A 24,495-nucleotide genomic window follows, 5' to 3' on the forward strand; every position below is an offset into this window, starting at 1 on the left:
AAGGAGGGCTACTTTGATGAATCGAAAATCTGCTTTTCTAACAATACTTGCTCACAGTAAATAATGTTAAATAACTTGCTGTGATTAATTTAGATAAAGTAAATTCTAAAAATGTTCTCATGAGCTGAAAGTGTGAATGTGTTTGTTTGACATCATATTAGTAATAAGCACAGTGCCCTCAGTGCTTGACAAAGTGAGGTTAGACTGAGTGCATTCGTGTATCAGGGGATACTATTGACAGAGCTGAAGAGCTTTCATTTGGTGCTAAAAACTGAAAAGTTTCAAAGTTGGATATTCTGGGCATCAGCATGGATTAACCCAGGTCATTGTTCATCAGAAACTATAGGAGAGTAGGAAGAATGAGCTGGCACAAAGATGTCAGGTTTGGTATTACCTCCATGGCCTGAAACCATCAAGCCGCTGGACGTGCGTGTGCATCTGAAAGTGGTCCTCCTGGCCTGATAAATGCGTTCTAATCACGTCTCGGACGTTAAGCTAAAAATCACTAGGGAGAAATGTGGCGTGTAATCTGTCTGTTGACGATCATCTTTATAGGAGCCTGATGCTTCAGAGGCTTGTATTAAACTCTTATCACTGCAGAATGTGGCGTTAATTCTGGGTGTCTGAGCAGGAGATTAGGGGAAGACGGAGCAGGGCTTTGGGGTGGAGAGGGCAGAGGGGGGCAGGAATTCCAGGGATGCCTTCTGGATCAGAGTCCAATGCTGCCGTGTTTGGATATGGATCAGCAGCAGCTCCGCCACCACACCACTCCAAACTCTCTCCTCTGCCCAACAGCCTGCACTCTCACACTGCTATATACAGACAATACACCCTGCCTGGCTTCATTGAAATCTCAGACAACCTCAGTGCTTAAAGCCTAAACACACCACTGCACGTCTTTAGTTTAATGGTAATTTAAGTGATGATTTAAAGTCATAGTTTGGCAAAAAATGTAATGACAAACTATATAAGTAACTACAAATGAATATAGTTAACAATGCCGTAGAGTGTTAGCATCCAGTTAAACACACTCCATGCCTAAATCATCAAACTGAGTCAAGTCTTTGTAATCTCCAACAGTAGTTATTTTACTAGCAGTAGCAGTGTCTGGAGATCTAGGGGATATATATCTATAATAATCGTCAAAATCATAAATAGCTGCAAACAGCAGATTTTTTTATATGTAAATAATCATACATATAAAGAAATATATAAAGTCTTATTTAAGGACCCATAACCTTTCTTTTTTCCTATCTTTCTCTGTAAGGTCTACTTATGACATATTTTTGTTTGGATGTAGGAAAAGTCAAGGGTCATTTTTACATGGCTGTTTTCTAAACTCTACATTCCATACGTTTTAGATGACCATATAATCCTGAATTGTACAGGCTGTTTTTTTAGTAACTGTGCCTTTAAGACTGAAACACATACAGCAGTTAGACAATGAAACTAAAAACACCTGGTTTTAGACCACAATAATTTATTAGTATGGGGTAGGGCCTCCTTTTGCAGCCAATACAGCGTCAATTCGTCTTGGGAATGACATATACAAGTCCTGCACAGTGGTCAAAGGGATTTTAAGCCATTCTTCTTGCAGGATAGTGGCCAGGTCACTACGTGATGCTGGTGGAGGAAAACATTTGCTGACTCGCTCTTTCAAAACAGCCCAAAGTGGCTCAATAATATTTAGATCTGGTGACTGTGCAGGCCATGGGAGACGTTCAACTTCACTTTCATGTTCATCAAACCAATCTTTCACCAGTCTTGCTGTGTGTATTGGTGCATTGTCATCCTGATACACGGCACCGCCTTCAAGATACAATGTTTGAACCATTGGATGCACATGGTCTTACTGGTGCAATGTGCAATTAATGAAGATTGGCCTCCAGGCTGGTCCAATTTAGCCATGAAACCTCCCACACTAAAATGACAGGTGTTTCATTGTCTAACCCCTGTACATCACTTCTGTTTTGACGGATGTGGCCATATAATTGTGCCTCTATACTGAAACACCTGTTATAACTTAAGGGTGAATAGGCAGCTCTGCAGCTGAATTCTCAGATATAAAAAACACACTTATATAAAGCCCCTGGGAACACGTATTTATTGAATTATTCTGTATAATTCTAAACCTGCATCTTATACAAAGAATTCAGCAAAAGTTAAATAGAAAATACAAAGCAGAAATATGATAAAACAATCCTCAAAAATTCCCAAAATGCTCTCATCAGACATATCTGAGTAAAGTGTGGGCATGGTCTTCATATCCTAATGAACGTGTATGACTGAAAGCCCTCCATCACCGACTAGCAAAGTTTTGCACTGCCTCATGTGAGCAGTGGAGCAGACGCTGGTTTTACTCAGGGCAAGTCTCACAGTGAGGTTCGGAATTACTGCCAGTGCAAGCACAAGACAGCTCAGACTCAGAGAGGGTGGAGACATGTTAGACTTGTGACTGGTGAGGGTAAAGCTGGTCAGCCTTTTAGAACCTTCACTACATTGAGAGGAGAGCAATAATGAGTGATAACGAAATGATACACTTCTTTGTCTGTATCCCCTCCATTTCCTTTGTGTAACGTTGCTGAGCTACATATAACATTGAAATTGATTAGTGTCAATGATCTCCTCCCTGTACTGTGTGATTCAGTTTCTTTCATTTGGCATTGTTTACCTCCTTTGCGGCCTTGGCAGACTATCCGTACACAGGCTTTTCCCCCAGAAACACACACACACACACACAAACACACATACAGAGGAAATTGAGGGGATCTCAGAGTGAGATGACACTGGTCCCTGTGGTGCAGAGAGAATGATGGGTAATGTGTTGTCAGCGATGACCTGCTGTTTCTATCCTCTCTCTGCTTCCCTCTCTATCATGGCTCTCATTAATGTGAGAATGAGAAAGGGATAGAGGGAATGGGAGAAAGGATGTAAATAGAGTTCTGATATGAGCACTCAGCCTTATGAAAGAGGTCCAATTCTGGGCAATCTTGCATCATTTCTGCTGTCAAGAAAAAGGGCTAATATCAAGGTCTATGAACATCTTCATTCCACACTGTTAAAAAACGTCAAATTCAAATAATACAAGAGCGTCTGCTAACCCTCTTCTTTAGGAAATCATTTTATGGCTATTGCATTTTGTCTGTAGTGTGTGTGTGGGTGGGTGGGTCTATGAAAGTGTGTGTGCGATAATGTGTGGTGGCGAATATGTGACTGTGTGTAAAATGATGAATGGTTGCCTATGAATCACAGTGAAAAAGAAGATTACTTAAGCACTTAACCCATAAACAGTTTTTACCAGAGTTTACCAGAGCACATGCTACAGCCCCCAATTATAGTTCAGTTGCTAACTTCAAAACTAAAAAAAAACATATAAAGATTTAATAGAAAACATGTCTCTGTTTCTTGTAATAAACTGACTATGAAAGGATCTTTATCCTACATTTAAAATCTTGCATAAAAGGGAGTGCCTAGTTTGGTGATATCATAAAAATAATTAAAAATGGGCTTCATGTGGTTTAATTGAACCAAAGATGGCAGCTTTAAAGTGAACAAAAATATTGGAACTTTGTTTTTATATTTCAACAAATGATTTTATTAAAAATTATAATATAGTGTAAAACCAGTCTGGAGTGTCCTTGATGTGGAGGTAATCCACTGAGTGTGTATGTCATCAGAGAAGCGAAAGCTATGTATAGTCAAGTAAATAAATTAAAATATTATTTTAATTATTATTTTTTGCCAATATAGTGCAATAATTTTCTGAGAAGTGTCATATTTACATGTAAAATCTGACTGAGGAAACGTTTTGGTCTTGCATGAGATTGTTTGAAATGTTTTTCTCTTCTTTTAATGAACTTATTAGGTAAGTGCTTCCGAAATAAACTTCAAACTCTCTAGGCAAAGAACACAGCACTGGTGATTCCATCTGATATTTCTTCATGTACAAAGGGGGTGAACTGCTAAGATATTAAAATGTTTCTCTAATGATTACAACAGAGAGAGAGGGAAAGAAAGTGAGAGAACTCAACTGAAAGAAAAACAAATACAGAATTATCAGCTCCTGGGGTTATCAGTAAAAGTATGCACCCAGATAAGAGCCAAACTGGCAAAAAAGACCCAACACACACACACACAAATATAACACACACAACACTATAACAAAATCTTGTGTCTCCATTTTTTTGCCTTATAAAAAAAACACACATGTAAAGGTTACAGAACAAATGGAACTTTTGGAACAAGTGGACTTCAGACACTTCCAAAACCCATAAAATCATTGTGTGTTTGTATTTATTCTTTGGTTGAGCACATAATGTTGGAGATTTCATCGCAGACAAAATAATTGTCTTTATTTGTTAAGTTATAATATTTGGCCAGCAATCATAATCGAGGTGTGGTGGAAATGATAAAAACCATAGCTTGATAATTATGCATAGTTAATTGTGTTAATATTGGACTAAGGGCATAGCTTTGAGTTCAGAAGTAGACGTGGGTGCTTCATGTTGAACTCCAACTCCTTCCTATGTAAAGAAGGAAGGTCTTTTTTAAGTGTCTGCAATTTTTTCAACTGCTAACATGCTAACTGCTAACAATTTTTTCAACAGCTAACATTAACACTCAGCATTATTAGCCAGCTAAGTCATCCTATTTCATTATTTCTGAACGATGCATATGTACTGATCTCCATGATGTTACTGCTAACAAAATTTCTGATAAAGTTTTTGGACTTTGACAAACAGCGGTCTACAGAATGGAACAAATATAAACTGAATAGCTAACAGCAATTATAGCAGCCATTTTGAAACTTGAATTTTGTCCATATTTGTGTGCCATACAGGTTCATTCAAACTAAAAGAAAGTGTTTAATTTACATGACTCGGTCTGCTTTTCCCACATGAATACAATGTTTCACCAGCACATTTCCTGCTAAAACTTATATTGATGCAAAATCTTTGATTTGTACATAATCAAATGACTACTTTGAGACCTGCACAGTTAACTACTTTTCTACAGTGATTTTACTAGGGAGCATTGATGCCACTAGAAGTCAGGTACATGGGTAGGGGTTTCTGGAACCAAAGGGTTATGAGAGTCATTTGATTATGGCAGGTTTATTAATTTGCATGTTTCAAAACATCAAGTCAAGTGTCATTCTACCTGACACCATCCTCCTCCTCACTCACAAGCATCTTACATAAACACACAGTGCACCTTCAATATTTATTTAAATCCATGTTTCATTACACCCTATGTCCAACATTTTGTTAACACCCAGCTTATAATTATGAAATTTAGCTGTTTTACTGTGTTCATATTGTCAAAACAGGCCACTTGTACAATATACAGAAAAGCACACAATGAAGTAGGACCCGAACTCACTAATTCGACTCACCATTGACTCTTCACATATATATTCAAATATCTAGCATAAAGCCTTACGAAAAAAGTAGAAGTTATTGTTGCCCTTTTACTCCTTATTAATACTACATTTAATACTCTAAATTTCAGCAGAAATGTTGAATAAACCAATACTATATTTAAAAGGTATAGAGCATTTCATTGATGTCCAATTAAAAACATGTATACCCATTTTATTTTACCACATCATCTGAATATTGCAGCTATCCTGCACATTATATGAAAATTTCATGGTGACTTCACCAAATACTGAAAGCTTGTGTGATACATGTTTTTCATTGTACAGTGATGATTCACATTTAAGCAACTAAGTCATTTCTATTAACAGATTCCTACAGCTGCTTCAGTAGAGAATCTTAAATGCTCTAATGGAAGTAGACTGGTGGTTCCACTGGTGCAAGAGTGCTGCTAAAATGTTGCCAAAAACGCCCACGCACAAATCGGTGGTCACTGCTAACAACTCAGAGTCAAGCCTGTCATTTAATGCTTGAATACATTACCTCTCAGTACTGCTGACTCTTGTGCACTGTGAAGATGCAGCATTAAAGTATGTGTTGGGGGGGTTGCAGAGGGGATAACCTGCAACCACATACAAAAAAAGTGTATATATATATATATATATATATATTATATATATATAATGATTTTAAAGCAATGCTAGCACTGCAAATTTGCAGCTTTCAAATAATTTGTAGGAAGATTTGATTTCAGGAGTTTGAGATGCATTCAGAATGATAGATTGAGCTGCAGATTGAAAAGCTTTACAGCACTGAGTATGGAGTAATAATAAAACTGAGGCATTCAATGCTCAAGGCAAGAATTACACTGAAGAGATCATTACAGTGTGGTATATATAATTCAATAACTTGTTACTCTTCCCATAAGCTAAGCAAGTCAACTCACTCTTTGTTGTGTATTACTATTACACATTGTTATAGACATGTATTTAGGCAAGCTACAACTTTAATCATCATAATCACTTGATATCAATTATGTGAACTGCTAAAAATGATTTTTGTTAACGTTAGCAGAACACTCTTTTTGTTACAGTTGTATGTTTATCACCATTAAATTGGTTGCTCATTCATCTGTTGAGTTGAGACAGATGCTTCAACATGAAAGAAAAAACAGAACACATTTGCTGAGAAGTCTTGAGGCTTAGGAAAATAAGTTCTAAAGTCTGTGCTGCAATGATGTTAAGTGGAAAGTGGTAAGTCTGTTCTTTGGACCAGAAAATGTACTGTCAGTTGGCTAATTATCTGCAACTACACTGAACAATAACTGTATTTTTACAGTAAATTATTGTTCAGTTTTACAGCAACACAGTATTTTCTTAAATTATAATGTTACTATATTTTGCTATAAATTAGGGAAACACACATCGATTCTTAACACTTTACAGTAAATTCCTGTGAAATGTACCTATCCCAGAATGCCCTACAATCACTACAGAATTAAAGTTAACACACAGCATGTCTCCAAAGGATAATGTAATCTGTAAATTGAAGTGTAAAAGCTTTGAAAATATTGGAAAATAAGCCCCGCTTCAGTTGACCGTCAGTGAGTTTTGTGTGTTCTCCCCGTGTCCACAACGATTTCCTCCCACAGTCCAAAAACACATTGGTGGGTGGATTGGCTGCTCAAATGTCTCCATAGTTTTGAGTGTGTGAGTGAGTGTGTGGGTTTGTGTTGCCCTGTGAAGTATTGGCAACCCCTCCAGGGTGTGTTCCCGCCTTGGACCAGTGATTCCGAGTAAGCTCCAGACCCACTGCGACCCTGGATAAGCGGTTACAGACAATAAATGAATATTGTAAAATTAGACAGTGTACAACAGACTGTGTATATAATACAGGGTGGGTCATTTATATGGATACACCTTAATATAATGGGAATGCACCTGAAACTATCAGTGTGTGAAGAGTGGGAGAAGAGGGTTGCATTGACAATCCAACACAATGGGCAGCACCTTAAACACATTTTATACATGCTCAGAAACTTGTAAATAACTCATGAAAGAATTAAGTTATGTTAATAAGCACACCATTGTTTTTCTGGTGAAATTCTCAATATGTTTGATGTGTCACTTGACCCTCTTCCCATTGAAAAAACAAAAGTTGGATCCAAAATGGCCACCATGGTCACCACCCATCTTGAAAAGTTTCCCCCCTCCCATATACTAATGTGCCACAAACAGGAAGTTAATATCACCAACCTTTCCCATTTTATTAAGGTGTATCCGTGTAAATGGCCCACCCTGTAGTTACAGTCAGTGTAAAAGTAGATTGTAGTTGTGGATGAAGTTATAGCTGAAGTATCTTTGGAGTTGGGTAGATGTGTTTGTGATAGTGAATATGAGAGGTGGAGTCACTGAATAAGCAGATTGTTGCTGGTGGTTTTGGTGGAGCTATAGCTGCAGTATCTGAATAATGAGACTGAAGTTGGGTCGGGGTGAGTCATTTTTGATAGAAGTTATTCATGATAGTTACTGTTTATGTATTGTGATTTTAATGTAATAGATTGGCACAAAATGACTGTTACATACTGTATGCAAAAAACAGTACTTGTAACTGAGCTGCCATTGAATTACTTTAAGGTTTAGAGGTTATTAGTTAATAAGACTATTTAAGATGTGACTATTTAGCAATTTCTGGCTTGTAGTTTAGTACTTGCATAAATCTAAAAAAAAAAGTCATTTACATCTTTTCTATGACAATTCATTGTCAGTAAAATGTACATATTTTTGTGTGAAAACCTACTTTTTAATGGCCAGCAACAAAGGTCCTTCTTTTACTGAAAATCGGACTGAGTACAAAACCAGGCTGTGTAAAATTTTTTATTTCAGCTTCAAATAACAACTGATAACAATGTAACATACAGATGATTTAACAAGTACAGTGTTGTAATAATTTAAATTTGTGCTGTAGTTTTTGTTCTGTCAGAGTGGGTAGACTGAGGTGACTCAATGTGCATTTTTGTCCTCACATTTACCTGCTGATTATAACACTCAGGAGTCAACGGGTCTTCTCTTAAGAGCAAACACAGGTGGACAGCTAAAGGACACAGACACACACACACACACACAGTCTCTCTCTCTCTCTCTCTCTCTCTGTCTCTGACTCTGTGATTAAGAAGAAATTTCTCCACTTTATGGTCTCATAAAGCACCCAGTGCAAACATGTTTACAGCTGCAGGAGTAATTGAGTCTTTGTTTGGTGCTTATTCTACAGAATTACAGCACTCATCAGCACTTACACACCACTAATCGGCCTGCGCAAGACACATGCAGGACATCTTTATGATTCAGGTAGAGACAAGGAAAAACACGCGCCTACACACACACACTTAACAAAACACTTGCATTTTAAGCCTCAGACAGATATTATGGTAATTTGATTTCTGTCAAATTCAGTTCATATAAAGCTTTTCTCTGGTAGAAAACATAAGGCCAAGAAAGTGCAATTAATTAAGGTTTTTTTTATACTACATTTATAAATAATGTTCATGTCAGTAATGCAACTGGAGCTTCAAAACATATCTGATCAGGTCCCAGACTCGGGTTACTTGTATCTACATCTCGATCTGCAGATTTAAAAGTCTCTGGCTTATCTGCAGCCCTTTCCTTCTGCTATATCACTGTCAGTGCTTAGTTCTTGAAAAGGCACAGATTGCCATTTTGATGAAGAGGATTTGAGAGGTATCACAGTGAATGTGTTAATGCAAAAGACCTTAGGCAGCAATTATGGTTTTAATTCTGAGTTGTAAAGCATGGGGTTTATCAAAGTCAAAAAAAAAAAGTGGGGGGTACGGGGGCACTACACTCTCACAAGATTATTATTAGCAAATTTCTATTTTTGTAATTGTTTTGAGAATTAGTTATGCAGTTTTCTTTACCTTAAAAATAATTGATTCCATTAATAGTTTTTTAGTAATAAAATATACCAACCTTGCTTAAATTTGATAACATATTAAAACCTGTTAATAGTGGTCAGGTCTGTCTCTAAAGTTAGGGGCATTTAGTTATTCTTGAAAAAATGTAACTATAACAAAAAGGGTTCCCTCTATTTGTATAAGTCAAAAAGCCTGGACTACCCAGATTACAAAAGTGCGCCTCACTCCTGGAACAATTGGGGACTTACACGAATATGACTTCTGATAGTATTTCACAAAGCAGGATTTGGCAACCAGATAACTTAAACTACAGATAACTGAATCAACTGTTAAAAATTGAATGCAGAGACATCATGGACACACCAGATTAGCTTTAGCTTATGCCAGCTGGGCTACAGCAAGGAACAAGGTTCTAACCCAATAAGGCACTTTAAAAGCATAGTTCATGATTGTAATAAAAAAAAATATTATACAATTCGGATGATAATTCCTTGCCATTTGCTAGTTCTCCAGTCTGTTTGTTTTTATGCAGGAAACCAGTCTGGTGTGTTTCCAAACTCCAAATGAGTAGAAAAATAAACTGGCTCAGTCTGGTATGCTAGGCTTTCTCTTTCTCTCTGCTTAAGGCAGAGGCATCTGGAGTAATTTTAGACAACGGAGAGACCTCCAAACTTTGAAAAGCATGAACCGAAATTAGGATATTGCTCATGACTGTTCCATAGGTGGTTAATATATACTTATTAGTAGGGACTCTGACACAAAAGTTATGAACATGGAGAAATCAGCTGTCCAACCCTGTTTTGTTCTTTTGGAGGTGAACTCAAGATCTTCCACCACTTTACACACTCTGATATCCAAACCGTTCTGCATGTAATGCATAATTAACATTTATGGTGTGCATCAGGCTACGGTATAAGGTACAGCAGCAGCTACGTGGGATAGACGTTGCTCACGGTGTAGATTTGATGCAGAAGCATACTTTGCTCGTTTATTTTATACCATTCCAATTACCTCTAGTGCAGAATTAAGCTGCGTTTGTGCATTATTTTATAACACACCTACCACTGCTATATTCAAAAGGCAGCCACATCTCCTGTAGGTTTGGGATCACTGTTTTAGCTAATTTGACAGTGAGTCGCCGTTGGAGGGAGATTGGACAATTGGATGTGGGCGTGGTTAGTGCCCAGTGCTGGCTCCACCCTTCCTTGGCTTTCTCTGTCTCTCTCTCACTCACACACACACACACACACACACACTTAACCTCTCCTTCATGCACACTTTCTCCCTCAAGTCTCTCTCCCATTCTTACTCGAGTAGTCTCTCTCTCTCTCCCTCTCTCTCTCTCTATCTTTTTTTTTCTGCCGTGTGCTCAAAGGGGGACGCAGCGGCAGCAGGCAGGCGAAAGGACTGGGGCAGAAATCTGATCCTGCTATTTTTTTTAACCACCCCCAACACCCCCCACCACCAGCCCCTCTCTAAACTGCTAGTGGCAGACCGTGGCAGGCTTTCACACAGCGCCAGACGCGAGCGCGCACAGGACGGAGTTCTGTTTCTGTCTCCCTCACACACACGCGCGCGCGCCTTCCCGCGGCGGAGCCCCGACGGAGGTCCAACCTCGAGGCATCTGGCTCCAACCTCTGGGTCCTTTTCTAACGTTACCGAGCGTTCAGTGAATTATTATTTTTTTCTGTCTGTGCGCTGGGGGCGCGCGGCAGAGCGAAGCGGGAGGAGAACGGAGACTGGGTTTAACTGAACTTTGTGGGATAGTTCCATGTCGAGAAACTGAAGACAGCAGCACTCCCGAGAGAGTGACCGGAGCCCGGGGACTTAATCTCATCTGAGCTCCATACAGAGAGCCGAGCAACGGTTTAAGGTGATTGGTTTTACCTGCGTAAAGGATTAGCTGAATCAATAGAAGACCTCAGGTAGCTAATATTTATTATTATTATTATTATTGTTATTATTAGTAGTAGTATTAGTATTCGTGCTGTTCAGAGACGCAGTTGTAACGAGCATGTGCCTCCTGTCTTTTTCCTTGTAACCTCAGACAGGTCTGTTGAGTTTTTGGCTGCGTCCTAAATCTCACACTGCCAAACTGGAGTGTCAGAACAGGGCAACGCTGTCACAGAAAAAGAGTTCTGTTTTGAATGTACTTCATTTTCAAATAGGAACATGAATTTAACATATTACAACAACACACTGCTCTTCATTCACACTACTTTGTCTTGACAAGAGCTGATGGTTTGATTAATTTAATGTGGAACCGCTTAACACAATTGAATCATTTAAGCTCCATTCAGAGCAGCACTTTCTGCAGTGTAGCACAGGGAGTCTACGTTTCATTTTATGGCGTAGTGTGTGTTTTTGGAGGCAGCCGCAGTCTCAGCTCTTCTCCATTCAGTCAACGTCGGTTATGTCAAGTGACGGTTATGATTTTTACCTCAGAATAAAAAATACCTCATATTCTACACACACACGCAAATTCTGTTTTCAGCAAATGTTTTTAAGCAAAATCACACTAAAACCTGTCTACGTTTCTAAGGCTAATTCATTAGCTTCATTTTGCCTTCAGTGGCACAGTAAGTTTACAAACCCCTCTGCGCGGGGCGTCAGCTTTGTGGCGAGATGTCGCCTAGGTTTTTCCAAAAATAGTTTTAAAAATAAGCGCTAATAAAGGCTACTACTCTACTACATAATTCCATCAGAAGTCACTCGAGATGGGCTGTGTATTTTGGTCCGCTTAAAAGAGCCGTGTGTGTGTCCATTTTTGCGCTGCTTACAGGCGCTGGACATCTGAAACCAATTGTGCACATCAGAGTGAGTTAACGTCTCCCCAGGTGTTAACGGGGGGCTACCGGGTGTAATTAGCCACCACCTCTGAAATAGCTCTCCTTCAGGCTCGTGTCCCTCATGGACCATATAGACTCCCTCCTTCAATAAACGTTTACTCTATTTTTTAATATACTCTGCTAGAATTATCTGAGCAGAGTAAGCTTATTTTTAACACAACGAACTGTATAATGACAGATGTATAATGTATAATGCTAATATGGTATAGTCAATCAATGGTGTCTCAAATCTTCTGAAACATTCAGAGGATCCTAAATCGTCTAGAGAGTTTATCCTCTAAAAAGATCTGGAGTATGTTTCAGAGCCCTGTTTATAGAGTCTCAGCTGAATAAGTCTATAGTCAGGCTTAGTCTAGAGTTTGAATTCAGGTGAAGCTTTCGCCATCCGGCTCTGGACACTCCCCAGATATCCCAAAATGACTTTTCATATGAAGAAATCTGGGTGTTCCCAGAATAAGGGAGGTCTTTATTTGTTGCTTTCGTTGACTAACTGTGGCAGCACTTAAAAGAGCAGCGCCTCAGTTGGGCCCGACTCCAAGCTCAGTATGTCTGGATTCAGAAGAGCCCAAACTGCGAAAATTCTGCCACATCAATCCCTGATCAATCCCAGTCTCAGGCTCATCCTGTTTTTAATCAGCTGCTCCTTACATTTTCATTTTCTAAGGATAACAGGCTCAGTAAAGGCTCCGCCTGGTAGACCTGAGAGGAGCTGTCTTCACATGCTGTCTACAGAAACCCTCCAGTGACCTACTGCCAGGAATGAATGTATTCAGAGGCAAACAGCTGTAAATCTGCTTTGTGAAACAGAAAAGTCATATGTCATTTGCGTGAAATAGTTATAGTTGGTTTTGACTGCATTTTGTCTTCAGGGTGTTTTTTAGCAAAGATGAGGAAAATGGGTTACAGCGTCAACTCTAGAGCATAGCGCGCAGCTTGATCTCAGAGCGACTGTAATAGATTCGTCTCAGACTGTGACACAGAGAAGGATTTCCTTCAAATTGTAATAGAGTCGTCTCACACACTCTGCCTTTCACCTGCACTCTTGCACTTGTCCTTTTGTGTGATGGCAGACCTGTTCTGGTTACACAAATTATAATTGTTTTTCTTCTCCCTGTATGTCTAGCTTTGCAGGAGAATTTTAGTTTAAAGACTGCTTATTAAAAACAACAGTCTTAGCCATCACTGGATATTTCATACCCAAACTGGAGCCGCTTATATTCAGAATTTATGTGGCTCTGCTCTTACCACAAAATAGTCACAGCTACATAGATGCACAAACATAGCCCTTTGCCAAGGCGTCTAGCAACTCAGTCAGCTCTACATTCGCTGACTCTTTTAAACTCAGTATTAAATGTATTTCATTCATGTTTTCCATCGATTCATGGTCTAAATCAGAGGCACAGAGAGAGAAATAGAACAAAGTGTGGTAGGTAGCATTTTAATTTACAGGTCCAACTGGTAAGATTCATAATTCACAGCAGCCTAAGTCAGATTCCTTGTAAACCCCATGGATAAATACAGCCTATTCTGGTCACTTGCACAGTCAATTAGCACTGTTAATCAGTCATAATGGCCTGTCTTGCACTACCACACTCACTGTGTTTAGACTACAATGTTAACTTTAAACTGTGCTAAAGCACAGGCAGTATGTTAGCGTCTCTTTAAGTCACCCTCATTTAGAGGCCATGTTGGAGACTGGATCCAGCCAAAGAGATGTAGCTCAGCCTTTTGCCCTTTCACTGCACTTCACACTGTTGTAGCACTTTACATGGACAATTTGTTTCTGGAGAAGGTGAAGAAAATAGCAGTAGTGCAGTGTAATAATGGTCAGTTCATCCAGAAAAATCTATATAGGGGTTTAACTGGTTTAATCAAGTGCAATGCATTGTTTTAAACTTTATATGTTGATTTACATCTATATAACCTGTTTTCTTAGTAGTGTAACATGAACCTTATGTTTATTACTGGATGATGAGCCTTAATAATAATAATATTAATGCAAATATTTTAAGGGGTAAAATAAGCAAATTGAAATAATAAATAGAAGGAGTGCATATACACATTGCAGTGCATCATGTTTTGTCTTTGTAATGTCACTAGCCTGCCTATTTTAATAAGCTTGTTAGAATAAAGCAACATAAATCATTTTTTAAAGTGATATGTTTGTAATTTGTGCTCTAGGCCTAACTGAACTGATATTGGACGTGTAAGCATTTATATTTGGAACACATTTGATTACATTTGTTGCTTTACTGCTTTGTCTTGTGAGCTGAGAAACAACGGTGGATAATATACATTATACACAAACTGGCATGCAGACAGACAGAGAGATAGGATCCTCATGAAGAACATTGGGTTAAATAAAAATCAAAGAGCCACATGAACAAAGGAGCTATTTCTCATCAAACTTTATCTCAGAAACACCTCATATTGGACTCTGTCTTGTTCTGGTTTTTACAGTGTAGTGAGTCTGCAGCAAGCACTACGTCAGCTAGAGTTCTTCTGATCAGTGTGTTACTGTAAGATACTTCAGGTGCCAGACACACACACACACACTGTCCAGAAATACACATTGGAGATAGACTCCACAAATACACCCTTCTCTCATACAAACAGACCCAACCTGATACACTATCACTCCACAGCACTGAACACACTGCTGCTCTGCCCAGCCAGAGAAAACACACCATTACTCAACACACAAGTCCAGGCTCCCTCCACGTTAGACTTTTCCTCAGGTTCTGACAATGAAATGAGCCTCTGCTCATCAGGAGAAAGAAAAAAATGGCACCACACCAGCCTCATGATGGTGCATGTGTATGTTAGTGTGATCTGCAGTCGTCCTAGAGAAATGCCACTGATGCATCAAAGCTGTTCTAAAACAACAGAAGTTTAAGACAACACAGAGCCCTCTTATACTCAGCAAAAAAAAAAGTACACTGTAAGTGTGGGTATGTGTGTCTGCAAGCGCATTTTCAACCACTTTACATTCCTTTTATTGTGACTAATGTAAACTCTCAATTCGGCAAGGCACAATCTCACAGACACACACGTACAGACACACACACAGGCTCCAGTGCATGAGGGGAGCGTGTTTTCTTTAGAGAGATAAGTGTGTTTGTGTTAGTTCAGTGAAAGACGTGTTTCAGAGCAGTAGGAGAGAGTGAGCAAGGGAGGAAAAAAGAATGAGAGAGAGAAAATGAAGCAATGAAAAGGTGCGTTTACAACAAATCCAGCAGTGTAAACCTGCATTAGACAAATATAACTAAACAATTCGATTTAATTCAGTCTTGGCAATTGTCACCTTGTTCCTCTCAGCTTTGTGTACTGAAGCACTTTGCAAAAAGCATTTCAACATCAGCCAGCCAATATGGCTAACAGTTGCTAATGGTGTGTCCCATGAAGAATGACAGTAAGCACTTCTTATCGTTTCAGCATGTTTAGAACATTGCAGAGTTTTTGCCTCTTAAACTACGTGAGTGTTTGTGTTCCATTCACTGAGCAGTGCTCATGTCTGATGAATATTAAATGGGATTTTTGTGCTGTTGTTTTTCAGGTGGAAAGAGGACCAGTGTGTTTGAGTGTGTGAATGTGAGTGGCTTTACTCAAAGTGTTTGAGTGTGTGTGTGCGTGTGCTGGCACCATGCGTGGGTGTGTGGAGGATGCGTGAGTGCGGTTACCGTGGTGAGGACCCTGGGCCCCGCCCCCAGGCCGGGATGATCACTCTCTGCATCGTCCTCTACCTCTCCTCCTTCATCCCTCCATCCGTATTCAGCGCTCACCTGCCCTCAGCACAAACCACAGGTCAGCACCGCAGCTCACAAAGCACACATTCTGTCTATCTTCTGGCTGTCACATACACTGCCATGTTAAAATTCAGGGACACACAGGTTTTCAGCATATTGGTCTGTAACTGAAAACACAACAGGCAAACCTTTGGGATTAATAGCATACCCCACAAACTTTTCTTAATGTAAATGCCAATACATAAACGTAAAATAGAGAAATTGAAAGTATATTTACCTGAATTATTATTACAACGCAATATAACATATTACAAATACAGATATTGTAGTTCAGTAACCACATGCATATTCAAAGTCTGCCAAAGTACAAAAATTGTGTCTTTTATTATTTGTTAAAGAAGGGTTGATTCTATTTGATGCCTTTTTTGTGGCTGGGAAGCATCTCAGGGACATGGATTGTAACTCACACTTTCACATTGAACTCATTGCTTCACTAGGGGCAGTATTCAGTACTTCGCAACAATGCCCTTGGTGAATATATAAGCTTTTCATATGTTCAAACAGTCTTTGGGTGCAACTTATTGAAAGTGTGTGATTTAAACCATAGATTGACAAGAAGAACAAAAAATGTAACAAAGCATTAGTAAAGAGTTGTTTTATGCCAGCTTATCTTTTAGAAGCCTGTTCTCTTAGAAATGTAAAAGAAGTTAAGACATACAGCATCATTTTACAGGTAGTTTATTTGACATGGATTAGAAACCTGTAGTGCCATGTTATTACATTTGTAAGGTGAGTGTTGTTCTTTTATAATAAGCATTTGGTGATTTAAGGGAAATGTATCAGTTAAAAATGTAAAATGCCTATATGTACAGGAGATGAATGTAAACTAGGTCCTAAAGTGGAGTGTCGGAGTGTGTGTAGTTTGTGTATGGGTGTGTGTGGCAGTGAATAAAGGGTAGTGCTAGCAGTCTAAGCACTTTCGGTGAGAGCTTGTAGTTGTTATTGTATAAGCACAGTCTGAGCTGGTGATTTATTACACAATCCAGAGCCTGATGGATTGCGCGCTGTAGAGTGGATTACATGACAGATAGGGGAGTGAGTATGTGTGCTTGTGTTTGTGTGTGCTTGTGTTTGTGTGTGTGTGTGTGTTAGGTGTCATTGTGAGGGCATGTAATGCATTTTTTTTACTTTACACTGAATAACATTCACCCAGCGAATCTTTAAGATGACATCTTTAGATCTTTAGACTATGTTTATGCTCGTCAAATTACTTAAAGCTTAAACGTTTCTTCTGTATGTCACTAGCTTCCGATTCTAGCTTTCTAGAACTAGAAAGGACTATGTGCTAGGACTGTGTTATATTCTATCTGCATTGGGGCCGCCGCCTCTTTGTGAAATCCCCACTCGTGGGTTTAATTAAAACGCTGGTTGTTGAAATTTGTTTGTTGAGGATTCTTTTGTTGGATGAATTCCACTCTCTGTCTTTGAGGCCTTTCAGTATATTACAGCCAGTTAAAATTAAAATGAGAATGGGGTGTTGTTTTCTTGTGGTGTGTGTTGGCTGAGTGTGTGTGTTTGTCTGTCTGTGTGTGTGTGTGTTCACTGTTGTATGTAGTTGGGGTGTGTTCACCTCATTAATGCTCTTTGAAATCTCTCTGCAGGTCAGATGATAAATTATGGATGAACATGGTGACTCTCTCTCTGAGCATCATTTAGAGCCACCTGTTCACATACACTCTCTCACACACATGTTCTCTGAGTGAGTGATAGATGTGTGAGAGGTGAAGGTTGCTGAGGAGATTTTGCTGCATGTTGTGTTCATTGCCTGCCGGGCTGATGGGAGTTGATGTTTTAATATCTATTTACCTCAAAATGACTTTTAGATATGCTACACTTCACCCTCCAGCAGCATTTTGTGGTAAAATGAGGCTATAGCTTTCTATCAGAGCCAGCATTTTGTGCCAGCAGGTAATATAGGCAAGCCTTCACTCTTCTTGCACATCAGTGTGAATCAGACGCCCTTGACCATGTCGCTGGACCACAAGTTGTCCTTTCTTGGACATGTTTAGTAGGTACTAACTGTCGACACAAACCATATGATCATCACAATTCGGCTCTTGTCCCAGTGGCCCATTTTTGCTTTAAAGGACTCAGTTGCTGTCTAACATATCTCAAGCCGTGACAGCAGAGAATGATAGTGTATAATACTACATCCTGACCCTGTGAAAACAAACATTTCTGTGTGTGTTAGTGTTTTGTTTTGTCACTCGCTGTTAAAGTTGAATGTCTCTGTTCCTTCGATAAGAAGCAGCCCATAAGTTTCCTCTGTAAAATCCACAGGCTTCATATTTGGACACTTGAACACAAAAAAATTGCATGTTGTGTTTGTCAGGTACTGTGTGTGTGTGTGTGTGTGTGTGTGTGGATGTGTGTGTGTGTGTGTGAGAGAGAGAGAGAGAGAGAGAAAGAGAGAGAGAGAGAGAGAGAGAAAGAGAGAGAGAGAGAGACAGAGAGACAGAGATTGTGTGTGTTCTTGATTTCCTTCAGTTCTCGTATATTGCTGCTGGCAGTCATGAACAGATGGCCCGTTATATGCTGTAAGAAATCCAACACACACACATCCACCCACACACACACACATACACCCCTCCTTTGCCACCCATGAATCGACCCTGCACCCCGCCATCCCCCACCACCCTGCAGAAAACACACACACTCACAGACCAATACACACAAGTACTGATGTGTTTCGAGTTGAGCACTGATCAGTGGTCAATGGTCAGGAGACGTGTGCTGACCGTGGTGTTCTGATTATAAAGCTCTGAGGCTATATTGCTGTACTCTGTGAGGGAGGTGTATTTCTCTCTGTCTCCACAGAGCAGGGTATATAGTTTTCAGTGCATTAATAATGCATTATAGAGGTGTAATGAGGCTTGTAGTACACAGTAACAGATCCTATTGTGTTTGTGTATGTGAGGAGATTTCTCCTCGAGCCTTTAAAGCATCTATATCAGTATATAATTGCATGTGCAACAAGTGTGTGTGTGTGTGTGTGTGTGTGTGTATGAGCAAGCATGTATGCATGTGTGTGTGTGTGTGTGAGAGTGAGAGAGAGCAGCTGTTGCCAGTTGTTTATGTGTGTCAGAGTCTGTAGGGAAGGGAAGAAGAGGATTAGGAGGGTTCCTGCTCTGAGGGACCCCTTGCCCCCACTTCTCACTCGCTCTCGTTCACACACACACTCTCTCTCTCTCTCTCTCTCTCTCTCTCTCTCTCTGTCTCTCTCACTGTGTGTGTACATTTGTTGAAGTTGTTCAGATGTTGTTTTAATTTCCAGTTTAAGAGGATGTTATTTAAGTGTTTGTTGCCATATTCTTGTGTAATTTTGAATTCTTTTTTTCAGCAGAAGAGAAAGTGCATCTACCTCACTCTCTCTGAGTTGAAAAGAACAGCAAAGTGTGTGTGAGAGAGTGATGTGATGACTCTGTTAAGGGCGCAGCCTCGTTTCTTTGTACTCTGGTGCAGACGTGTCCTATAATACTAAAGCAGAGCATTGAGTTGGTGTTTGTGTGTGTGTGTGTGTGTGTGTATTTCTGTGTGTGTTTTCACTGCTCTGCCGGGCTGTATGGTTGGATGCACACTCAGGTCAGAAGGTGAAAGGCCAAGGTGTCAATTCTGCCTAATGTCCTTGTCCACTCACATGCAAATGACCAACCACTGATCTATTGATCCTGCTCTAATAAGTAATGTCTTACTCTGCAGAACTGAACAATATATTTAGAAAAGGAGCCTTTAATAAATGGCCTGACCTTGTATTGCTTTCTTTCTTTTTACAATTATTTTACACCATTTGAAAAGCTGCACTTTGTGTTGTTTGAATAAAATGTGAAACCTTTTATATTTCTTTAAAAGGAATCACCTTTAACACTGCCACCTTTATCAGATTTTGGGTTAACTTTCCAGTTTTAAATAGTCAAGTTTATTGAAATTGTTAACATATGACTGTAGTGTTTTTTATTATTATTATAAGTATTAAAAATAAGCAATAAATATAACCAAAAAATAATTATCTAATAAAGAGTATACTTTTAAACTGTGTAAAGTACAAAATGCCTTCAAGTGAATATCATTGAGTAACAGCCAACATGTGCAATATAAAACTTGATAATATACACAACCCACTCTAGAATTTGCTGTACTGTTTAAATGTAGTTATATAAATACATAATTAATTTCAAACATGTTTACAATTAATTAAGTTTGTGAATTATATTCACAAGCAGTAGATATTCTGCAACAGATATTCTGTTTTAATTTCCAACTTGAAGACCTCCAAGAACCCAAGAAACGATAGCAACAGCAAAAACACATCATCACAGAATTGTACCCACAGTAAAGACTTGAATTCATATCAAATAAACTCTTGTTTAAAAACAGAGATCTGCTATTGACTGAGAGTTGTATGAAGAAAAAGTCATGGATTATGAGTAACAGGATGGCTGAGCAGGTTTAAAAGATCTTATCCCAGGGCAGAGAATTAACTGCTACTACCTTAACTGTGACAAAAGACAACTGCAGTGTTCAGCATATGAACATGTTATGTGTGGTGTTGCATGTTTATTCTGTACAGTTTATAAGTACTTGAAACTAGGCCATTTTGTCTGTGGAATGACAATTAAGACAGTCTGGGCCTTGTTTATGTTTGTGTGTTTCGAGGGATGAGTGAGAGAATGGAAAAGAGTTTAAAGAAGCAAGAGAATTAAAGTATGTATGTGTCTATAAGACTGAGAAAAAACAGTGTAATTGGTATATTCCTTAGCTAACAGACAAGGTGTGTGTTTGTGTGTGGGTGTATTTTTAAAGGATTTGGTGGAACAGAGAGTCTGGGACGTTGATTGGTGTAGCTTCCGTTACTAATTAGTGCAGTGAGGTGGGATTTTGTATGTGTGTTTGTGTTTGTGTGTGTGTGTGTGTGTGTGTGTGTGTGTGTGTGTGTGTGTGTGTGTGTGTGTGTGTGTGTGAGAGAGAGGATGAGAGGGGAGGGGATGCTATAGCTGTCGTAAACTTTCCTTGAGGGTGCAATACATGCTTATACTCTCTCTCTCTCTCTCTCTCTTTTACACACACACACACACACACACACATATATATATACAAGCTTCAACAAGGCAGAAGAAAAGAGGTAACAAGCCGAAAAGCATTTGCCTCCCGCCTTCAATTCACTCTGAACCTCGATCACTCATCCCCCTCTTTGTCTTTCCTTCATGACTAGAACCTTTTCCCAGCAGCCACACACACTCAGGACCATACCCACAGGTGTTTACATCTACACACCAAAAACATCCCACACACACATACTTGTTTTCAGGCATTGTGTGTCCCTGATTAGAATATAATTTATTCTGGACCTTTATATGCCTCCAATGTTTTACGTTGTGCCCCTCAAGGTAGAGAATCACCACAATAAAGGTTTTTGCTCCCCACAATGTGACGATATATTACTGGTACGCCAAATGTGGTCATAGGAAGAAGTGAATCAGTGCAGAATCATGATTGCCCATGGCTCCTGTTGCTGCGTATGCAGCAAGCTGTAATGCCCAGTGTGTTCTGCAACATTTGGTCATTATTCATTTAATTTAGTTAATTTAGTTAAGTTTTAGTTTGCATTAGTAGCTGTTCAATGGGATCAGACCAGACAGGTTAATCTTTGCTCCCCGCTTGCAATAGTGAGAGTTTTGCACCCATGACCCTGTCTCCAGTTCACCAGTTCCTTTCTCTGACAACTTTTGACAGGTAATGGCCACTGCATCCCAGAAAAGCCCTTGCCAAAGTGTGCGTGCAAAAAGCCGAAACAAAATCCAGTTATAGATATTTTTACATAAAGCTTTGTCTCCATTAAGATAGAAGTATACTTCTGTGTTTGGTTACACACACCTGTATGTTTTATTTGTAATAACGCTCCATAAATATTTAAATACTATCAGCGCTGTCCAATTAAAAACATGTATCTCCTTTTTTGCTGACTTTTAGTTTACTGTGTCATTTGAACACAGCAGTTGTCTTTAACATTTTGTGAAAATTTAAACAATGAAGGGACCAATGGAAACACTACAAAACTTGGAATAAATTATTTTTACTTTCACTTCCGTTCAAAGTTAAGAAGATTTTTTTCCTTCTCCTGTAATGTTACTCTTTTGGGAGATACATGTTTTTAATTGGACAGTGACGCTACGCTGCTTTCTTACTCAGAGCAGCTGACTATAAATCACTACTTTTATCCCCTGTGTAGGCCATGTATGACACAATAGATTTCATCATTCACTGATCAAAGAAACACTGTCCAAGGTGTGTGTGTTTGTGTGTGTGTGTGTGTGTGTGTGTGTGTGTGTGCGCGTGTGTGTGTGTGTGCGCACGCTTGATCCGAGGGCAGTGGAGGTAGGCTACGTTTTCATAAAAGTCTGAAGCATTGCTGAGCTACAGCCCCCGCGAGGTTCTTATGTCAGTGCTGTGAAAACACACAACACACACTGGCCCCATTCTCCTCCATACACACACACACACACACCTCTCTACTGAATACAGTCCTCTATTGCTCAGGAGCCCTTTATGATATTTATTTATTATCCTCCACCACACATTAGGGGGTTTTTACTCTCCTGACATTGACATACTCAATAATCATACAAATAATAGTCACAGAGAGTGTCAGCTAATTGATACCTTATCCTCTGGCCAGGAATTATATGGTAAAATAGTTAAAAAATGCCAGATCTTATATAAATTTTGGGTGGAACCTTTAGTTGAATACTTCAGCTTCTCCAGCTTTAAATGGGCCATCACATCTCCCACGCATTGTTTATGTATAGAAGGAGAGGCTGATTTCCAATTCAGTAAAATAAGGCGCCGAGCCAATAAAGAGGCAAAAGCTATGACATCTGACTGAGCAGCAGATACTGCCACCTCATCAATCCTTATTACATACATAAGAAAATGTCTTGAATATAGATACCCAAAATTGCACCAACAATGGGCATGACCAAAACGTATGATACAGGGTGGCTGGTGTCTGAGGGCATCGGCAACAAGTTGGGACTATAATGTAACTAAAACTAAACTAATTCACTTATTTAAAGGGGTTCCTACCACATTAGAACATATATTGTGTTATAACGAATGTAGTCAGTAGCGTGATTAAACATTTCACATACTGCTGTAATTAGGCTTTTTAATAAAACCTGCGATTGGCCAGTAATTTTTATGAATCAGTGTTATACACAGAATGCTCAAATATGAGATTTGTGATGTAATGCGACTGAGCGTATCACAATAAGGACAAATATCAACACTTTCTCCCTGTAAGCTAAGGCTATATTAGGCAGAATGCATGTTAGTCAAGATAATAACTAGAAAATATGCCTTACTATGTAATAAGCCTGGGAATCTGAATAAGTAAATTTCAGTGCTGAAATTAGAAACCAATTACAATCAATAAATTGCCTAATGCTTTTTAGGCAATTTATGTCTTATCTTTCTGATTACACAGCAAGTCAGTTACACTATGCATGTGTGTGTGTGAGACAGAGCTGTGCCCTGGTGATCTATAATTCATATGACTGATTCTGTATTCCACTCAAGCTGAGTCTCGTCTGAGTCTCATCTGCAAGCCCTCCGCTTTACTCTTCCATCTCAACCTCACATTCGCAAATATACATTTTTTTCTTTGCTGGCACAGACCTTTGGTGACAAGATGAATAGAAGTGATGTCACTCAGTCTTGGGAGAGAGACTAAAAAAACTACATTGTGAGGGAGAGGGTGTGTGTGAAAGTGAGAGAGTGTGTGTGTGTGTGTGTGTGTGTGAAGAATAGAGAGACTGAGATGAAGGAAAATCTCAGTCAGGCTACATTTTCATTTGCCGTTGGTGGCTCCATCTCTGTCTCTGCAGGGTCTCTGTGCTGATCAGTGGGGTAGCTGGTAAACATGTTTGTCTGTTTATTTTTCCTGCTATGCCTTTATTTGCTTAGGCCTGGCTATGGAATGACCGCTCAAAGATTTAATTTGATTACTCTCTCTCAGTCCAAATGCATTCATGTCCAAAAAACAGCAGACGTGACTGTAGATCATTTACTCTTATATTAAAAAATATATTCCTTTTTGTATATGTGTGTGTTTACAGAACATAATATTTTCTATTTTCAACCATTTATTAATTTTATTTCTTATTACCTGCTAAATATTTCCTACATTTTCTGAAGCTGTTATTTTTTTTAAATCACAATCAGTATCTTAACACCCCCTCCCCCCAACTCTCTCTCTCTCTCTCTCTCTCTCTCTCTCTCTCTCTCAGACTGGCCATCAAGTGAGGCGGAGCTGGAAGCAAAGGTGTTCTTGGAGGACTATGTAGCGGGTGTGGGGGACACCCTGGATCTCTCCTGCACACCACCTAACTTTTTGATACCCATCATCTGGCAGAAGGATGGCGGCAACGTGTCACCCAGCAACCGCACACGGCTGGGCCAGAAAATGCTGCGCATAATCAACGTGTCGTACGAGGACTCAGGCGTATACTCCTGTAGACAAGCACACAGCAATGCAC

The 24,495-nt window shown here is 39.4% G+C and overlaps 1 protein-coding gene across 1 annotated transcript in view; it reads left to right on the forward strand.

Annotated features, from left to right (window-relative positions):
* Positions 1–10,818: 10,818 nt before the first annotated feature.
* Positions 10,819–24,495, forward strand: part of fgfr3 (fibroblast growth factor receptor 3) — a 43,368-nt gene continuing 29,691 nt past the window's right edge. The window contains exons 1-3 of the mRNA XM_066678322.1: positions 10,819–11,234; positions 15,715–15,962; positions 24,247–24,495. The exon at positions 24,247–24,495 is cut by the window's right edge and continues 30 nt beyond it. Of these exons, the coding sequence (XP_066534419.1) occupies positions 15,821–15,962; positions 24,247–24,495 (391 nt within the window). The 5' untranslated portion in view covers positions 10,819–11,234; positions 15,715–15,820. The remainder of the gene's footprint in view (positions 11,235–15,714; positions 15,963–24,246) is intronic.

This window comes from Hoplias malabaricus, chromosome 8 (assembly GCF_029633855.1).
Source record: "Hoplias malabaricus isolate fHopMal1 chromosome 8, fHopMal1.hap1, whole genome shotgun sequence".
Taxonomy (NCBI): Eukaryota; Metazoa; Chordata; class Actinopteri; order Characiformes; family Erythrinidae; genus Hoplias; species Hoplias malabaricus.